The 7,014-nt window shown below is 40.6% G+C and overlaps 1 protein-coding gene across 1 annotated transcript; it reads right to left on the reverse strand.

Annotated features, from left to right (window-relative positions):
• Positions 1–1,781: 1,781 nt before the first annotated feature.
• Positions 1,782–6,757, reverse strand: LOC121626084 (high affinity choline transporter 1-like). Its single transcript, XM_041964444.1, has 8 exons — positions 6,574–6,757; positions 5,443–5,556; positions 4,942–5,097; positions 4,389–4,537; positions 3,739–3,882; positions 3,362–3,515; positions 3,046–3,263; positions 1,782–2,336 (listed from the first exon to the last, which is right to left on the reverse strand). The coding sequence occupies exons 1-8, from the start codon at positions 6,755–6,757 to the stop codon at positions 1,782–1,784; spliced, it is 1,674 nt and encodes a 557-aa protein (XP_041820378.1).
• Between the last annotated feature and the right edge of the window lie 257 nt (positions 6,758–7,014).

Raw genomic sequence — 7,014 nt, forward strand, 5'->3', positions numbered from 1 at the left:
ACTCTGTGTTTTTTTTTATTGTAGTTTAGCTGCTCAAGTGCCACCACACTTCATGCTTTTATAGTTATCCCTGGTGGGTGTTCTCTGCAGCCAGTCTCCACCTGCTGTTACAGACCCTGACCGGCTCCTCAGCTTCTCTTAACTTTACTCTTAATTTGCCGGCTACTTATTACATTTGTGACAAACAAAATGTTTTCTGCCTCTGTTGTATACCATCAAATGAAAGCCAAAGTGATGAAAATCTCAAAAACACTTACCAGGAATTGGAGGTGGAATTCAAAGTGTTTTGTTGCCTGTGCAGTACATGTTTATGTGTTTTGCATCCACTTTACAGACTGCAGAGTGGATCAGCAGCGCCCTTCTGTCATGGAAGAATGATGTCTGGGAACCAGATCAGCTAAAGGTGCTGCTGCACATACCCAGCAACAACCAGGAAGCACAAACGAAAGTAAGTCATCTTCTGCAGTGCTTACAGTAAAACAGTAAAATAAATTCAGCTGGCCTAAACCATCTATTTAATGCTAGAGTTTGCATTTTTCAGCACAAGAGATTAAGTACAAAGCATGCTTGCTTAAGTGTCTCAACCCATGGGAATATAGCATAATTAGATGGCCAGAAGACATGTTCTCTGTTGAAAATGGTGATTTTTGATGTTGTTTGAACAAACAAATTGTGAACAAGCAAGATGACTATCACCTGTGGGTTAAAAATTGATGAAAATACTGTCATTACAGTTTGTAGGATCGAGTGGTTTTTGGTGTTTTAGCCAAACTCTGAACTAAAAGTCAGGTCATCTCAGCTTCTGCTCCGCATATTTTGGATGCTCTTTTTTGAATGTCTTTTGTGAGTCCCTCAGGTTAATTAAAAGTCCAGTGCTGAATCACTCAAGTGCCCATTTTAAAGGTTGCTGCTTGTTGCAGCCAGAGTCCTGACAAAAACAAAGAAAATCAATCATATCACCCCACTCCTTAAAACACTACACTGGCTCCATGTTTCCTTCAGAATAGATTTTAAAGTTCTTTTATTCGTTTACAAAGCTTTAAATAACCTTGCTGATCCGTACATAAGAGATTCTCTGTCATTTTATGTACCAGCCAGAACACTGAGGTCCTCTACGTTCCTCATATGCTCCACAAAAGTTCAGGTGAAGCTGCCCTCTGTTTTTATGGCCCTGAACTGTGGAACACATTACCTTTTGACATCAGAATGGCAAGCTCTCTCTGTATTTTTAAAAGGAAATTGAAGACCTATCTTTTTAATCTGGCTTTTAATTTGGAATAATGTTATAACCCAGGCTGACAAAACACTGCTGTTTTTAACTATTTTAATTTCAAACACTGTTGTTTTTGCCCTAGTCTATTTCAATTTTTTATATGTATTTTTTATTTTTATTTTTTGTTCTTGTATTGTTTTATTACCATTTCATAATTTTGCTTTTATGGCCATTTCATTGTTTTATTGCCATTTTATTGTTTTGTTTCTTTCTTGATGCCTTTTTATTCTGTTTTGTGAAGCACTTTGGGCTGCATGATTGCATGAATGGTGCTATATGAATAAAAGTTGAGTTGAGTGTGTCTCCTCAAATGCACAACGTAAAATGCCATACCCTTCCCTAAAAGAAAAAAGACGCACCAATTAATAAACTAAACACAACCAAATTTTATATCAAGTCTATTTATTTATACTCGACTCACTCTGGCATTATCATACATTCCCATTTGACCCTTGTAAAGACATCCTGGCTTCAACACCATCCACACGAGTTCATGCTTAGACAAGTCTCAGTATTTTTCTCCTTCCTCATTGCGTCCTTGGGAGGATAAGTGACACAGCTCTTTAGCCAGTCTGTCCTTTTCCTCCACATCTGTTCCGACTGGTGCCATGTAATGTACGGTTGTGTCGGTTTCAGCGTCGCTTATCCTTCTCAGCAGCCCCCTCTCAGACAGCCACGCAGCAAAGCGTGATACGAGTAAAATAATCCCGATGGTGATGAGCATGATGACAGTGCGAAAAGGGAACAAACGGTATCGGTGGCCGTCCTCCTGTATCTTGTCCCACGGCAGGGGCAGCACGTCGGGGAGGCCTATCAAGGGTTCCCCTACCAGACCTCTCAGCAGCAGTGCCAACACAAAGCCAGAACAGGCCCCGTAGTGGTTCACCCACTGAGCTGAGTAGAAGATGCATATTACCTGGGGAGTCATCATTGAATACAAGACATCTGCACTGACGATCCAGAACAGGTGAACAGACGTGTTTGCCATGGCCAGGCCTGCCCCCATCACTCCACACAGGAAGACTGACACCTTAACCACCACAATAATGATTTTTTCTGATGCCTGAAATAGAGGAAATTGTTTTAGAAGCCATCAAGTTACTCTTATTAAACCAATATGTGGAGCAGTGTATTTTTTTGGGCATTGTCGCTCCGCCTTGAAGCTGGCAGCTGAGGTAGTAACAGAGCTGAAACAATGTCTGTGTAAAAAGGGTGAGCTGACGCTAACGCTGTTGTGTTGCACAACATGCTGTCCTGCTTGAGGAATGCCAGCATGCTGTCATACACACAGCATGCTGTCAGTGTAAAAAAGCACAGCCTGTGTAATGGCATGTCTTCTTTACAGCAGTATTGCAGGATCTCTATGTAAAAGGGGCTATTGGGTACCATTCAGTACAGGTGGGCTGCAATTTATTGAATTTTTAAAAATGAATTGATCCGTTGTTCAGTCAATCAAATATCAGAAAAGTGTGAAAAATCTAAATTCGTGGAAAATCCAAATTTTCTGGGGTCCAAATTGACATTGTTGAAACACTTGTGTTATAAAACAGCAAATCTTCACACTGGAGGATCCAGACTTAGCAAATGTTTGGCCTTTTTTGCCATTCAGCCATTTGTGCTACTTAGCAAGCATTAGCTAATATCCTAATCAAAGATGGTAAACATGTGGCTGTTTCTGTGACATGTCGTAATTACACGTTTATTCAGATATGCCATCTAGCAAGCCAGAAAATGGACGGCAGAGTATGATTAGCAGCCAGGCGAGGTGTTACCTGTTTGTAGATGATGTTCTTGAAGATATTTCGGCCCAGTTGGGAGGAAGCGGACAGGAGTGCAGAGTCGACTGATGACATCACAGAGGCAGCAAGTGCTCCCACACCAACCAGAGAGATGTAGAAAGGGCAAAGATACTGAAGGGTAATTGGCAAGATGACACCCGATTTTCCCTGTTCGTACGGCCTGGGTGAGCCGTAGGTGGTCTGGTTCCAATCTGACAGACAGTAAAAGCATGTAATTAAAACAAACACTGGTGGAAGGGTTATAATATATAATATATGAGACAATAAGGACATATTTAAATCTAGGTACTGGTAGATGCCGCCGCTGCGCCAATGATGAGTGATGGGATGCCAAGCAGTGGACACAATACTGCCGCAGCATAGCAGGTCATTTTAGCTTGGGTTTCAGTAGCTATGGACAGGATTCTCTGGTAGAAAGCCTGATAGCAGATCCCTCCAAAGGCCTTGGAGAGGAATAAAGACAGGATTTCTCAGGGTATTGCAACAGAGTTAATGTCAAAGTGAAAATGAACGTTAAACTTTAAAGAGTTGAAATCGTCCATGAACATTTAAGGTGATTTGGTTTACGTCACGACAGTGTGTTCTTTCTTGAGCTTGCATATTTACTACCGAAGAGATTTTAGTGGAATTGTCTTGTCACTGGGGGCCAATACATGTGTCCATTACCAGTAGCAGTATGTCGTCTATCCAGCGACCTACGTCCTCCAGCTCCAGCTTGCCGATCCATGGCTCCTGGTACAACGTGGTTACTGCGGCAACAGTGATGTTAGCAGAGGAGGGGCTTGTCAGGATAAAAGGAACACAAAACCACTGAACATAAGGAGGAAAACAGGATACAGTTACAAATACAGTATGTCAGTCCAGCTTCGCACTATTGATAAAAAATAGCAGTCACATTGACAGAGATACGCCAGCCACATAATGTGGACATAACTACAGCTAAGCTATGTCAGCATGCAATGCTAACATGATGTTTAGCATGTTCCCCATCTTAGTTCAGTGTATTAGTATGCTAAGTTAGCATTAAACACAAAGTACAAATGAGATTAATGGGAATGTTTTGCAGGTAGATAGTCATAAACCAAAGTATTTGATGATGTGAATTGATGATGATGATAAGGATTATGATGGTACGAAAAGAGAAGTCATTGTCATTCATCAGACAGGGACCATGAATATTTGCCTCAAAATTTCCTGGCAATCCATCCAATAGTTATTCCAGTCTGGACCAAAACGCCGGCCAGACCACCAGACCTCGCTACGTTAAAAAATCAACCGTAATTGCTTTGATTTTCCTGAAAATGTAATGTTTGTACCAAGCCGATGAGCATGAAGCTAAGCTGGATGACGTCAGTATAGGCCACAGAGTACAGCCCTCCCATTAATGTGTAAAGGATTGCCACAGCGGCAGAGATGGCCACAGCTGGGCTGGAGGGGATGTCCATGACCACGCTTACTGTCCCCCCTGAAACCACAAGCATACACTCAGAGTAAGGCATGCACAGCTTTCACAAAGCAACAACCTAAAACTGATATGTAATTTATGCAAAGAGCATGATACCAGTGCTACCTCTAAGTAACCTTTACTTAGTAGTATGTTTAAATTCCAAACTGACTCAAAACTTGACAGTGTTTTCTTTTTTCTTTATGGATTTCTTTAATGTAAACTCTACAACACTAAAAATCAACCATCTGCATCATAATTTGCTCAATCATATTTCATTTTTCAGTATAAAAACATACAGAAGATACTTTTTCTAATGATACACACCACTGAAAATACTTTCAGGAGATCAGGATTTATAATTGAGATTTATCTTGATGCACATTTTACAAGGAAATTCCTTCATGAAGTCGTTTCTGACTTACCCAGCGTACCAAGAATGCATGCTATCCACAAGATATCGGCAAGAAGAGCGGGAATGAAAATAACAGCAGCTACAGTGTTGCCATATTTCTTTTGAAATGGGTCCATGAGGGTGACATAGTTCTTCGACCGAATAGGTTTGACCAAGAAGACCGCACCTGAAGTCACACAAATGAAACATCTTAACTTTAAGCTTCAAAATACACTTTAAACAATGAACAGACAGCAAATAGTCCACTGTGATCCAGCACGCTTCCTCAGTGACATTAATCTCCAGTAAAATTGATTATTTTTTTTTTACAGTGGTTGCATGATAAACTCGTTCTGCTTTCATCAGTGAGTGCAGACAATAGTGCAAAATGATGGCAGCATATAAAAGCAGCCTATTGACAAAAATATTAGGTATCAATATCATGTGTGGGATAGATAGAAATAGCGTTTTGCCATTTTAGGGGTACTGATATTGTCTATTTTTGAGTTTGTGTGTATTTGGCCTCACTCACCTATAATCATGTTTATGGCAAAGCTTGGGGGTGCGGTGGCCCACACCAACCCCTTTGTTGGATTGTAGACCACTTCAGCACAACCCAAAATGTAGCCTCCTCCCACCCAAGTGGCTGCAAAACAATAGCACACATACAGGCAATGAGAAGAAGAAGAAAATTCACGAAAATATAGCTGCAAGGAGCAAGGATCGGGGTCCGAGCAGACAGTGGGCATTTGGATGCTTGTTTCTTATTTGACCTTGCTGATTTTTGATGCTGATTGGTTAAAATTTGGAGGTGGAGCAGTGATTTGACTCTTAGTGCATGGTGTATATGGATGGATTTGTCTGGGCGCACAGAGTCCAGGAGAAAATAATCCTGTTGTTGAGACTTGCGGTTCAAAGGTTGCAAGCAAAAACATAAAATCCATTTTTATTGTCAGTCAGTGTCATTTTATTGTTATTTGTATTGGCGGAAATTTCTGTCATCGTTACGGTTACTGAGGGCTAGATACTTTTGGGGCATGAGAGGAAAAATCCTAACAGATGCAATATGCTGGAACCCAAAAGTAAGTCCACCTACTGTAAAAAGGAATTAGTCAGGTTCAACTTAAACTTTTGAAAACATTTCCTTTGAGACCACTGATTTCAAAATTCATGTCCCTGAATGAAATGCTATTACGAACATTTAAGGCCCCATTTATCGACTATGATTATCTTCATCATGATGATCATCATCATTGTTATCGTCAAGGTCAAGGTCAAGGTAACTTTATTGATACCCGTAGGTAGATTTATTTTGCAGTCTGGAGAGGGCATCTCAAACATTATACACAACATTTAGAAACACAGGACACATACAGAAGACAGATTAACAGCAGACATTGACAGGTACTCCCAGCAGCTCACTGATCATGGTTAAAAGACTAAAATAAATTAATAAAATAAATAAAAGTCATTAAATATCACTAAAAATGCCAATATAAGACCTGTTAAGAGCATGCTAAGAAAATATAAGAGCATGATCCAAGGGACAGTAAAACAATAATAAATAAACAAGTAAATAAATAAGCAAGTTAAGACCACATTAAAATAGGACAGACCTCCTATTTAAAAGAGAAACAGCAGCAGGAGACAGGAGCAGTCATACCTGTCATAGTAAAGACGCTGACCCAGGTGCTCAGGTTCCGCCCTCCAACCATTGCAACCTCACTGCGGTTCCCTGTGCACTTCCTCTCTTCACGTTTGGATTTCCTGGATGCCCAAATACCAGTGCCCAGTATGATCACGTAAAACACTCCCATGGACAGCAGTCCTGCCCAGTTTACCGCCATCCTCTCTGTCTGTGGGGAAAGGACACAAAAATATGTTCATGTATCCTTTCAGCACGATGTCTGTTGAGCAGGGCTTGCAGCTAATATAATTGTCACACTGCATAAATAAATATACATTTCAGTTTACAGGGTCTGAACAACTTACAACATGGGCCCTGTGGCAAACAAAAAACACGAAATCTGTTCAGCAAAATATGTTATAGATTTTGCAGGTAGTAGAACTTGCATTTGTAGATGTAGCGGCAAACTGTTTACAG

The sequence above is a fragment of the Chelmon rostratus genome, chromosome 22 (assembly GCF_017976325.1).
Source record: "Chelmon rostratus isolate fCheRos1 chromosome 22, fCheRos1.pri, whole genome shotgun sequence".
Classification (NCBI taxonomy): domain Eukaryota; kingdom Metazoa; phylum Chordata; class Actinopteri; order Chaetodontiformes; family Chaetodontidae; genus Chelmon; species Chelmon rostratus.

What these genes read in the sequence shown, in the direction of transcription:
- LOC121626084 (XM_041964444.1), bottom strand. Translation starts at nt 6,757, where the DNA reads ATGGCGGTAAACTGGGCAGGACTGCTGTCCATGGGAGTGTTTTACGTG. An exon ending in ATGCATTCTTGGTACGCTGG is followed by an intron (nt 4,538 to 4,941) that starts GTAAGTCAGAAA and finishes TTGTGGTTTCAG; the next exon opens with GGGGGACAGTAAGCGTGGTC. An exon ending in CGCAGCGGCGGCATCTACCA is followed by an intron (nt 3,264 to 3,361) that starts GTACCTAGATTT and finishes ACTGTCTGTCAG; the next exon opens with ATTGGAACCAGACCACCTAC.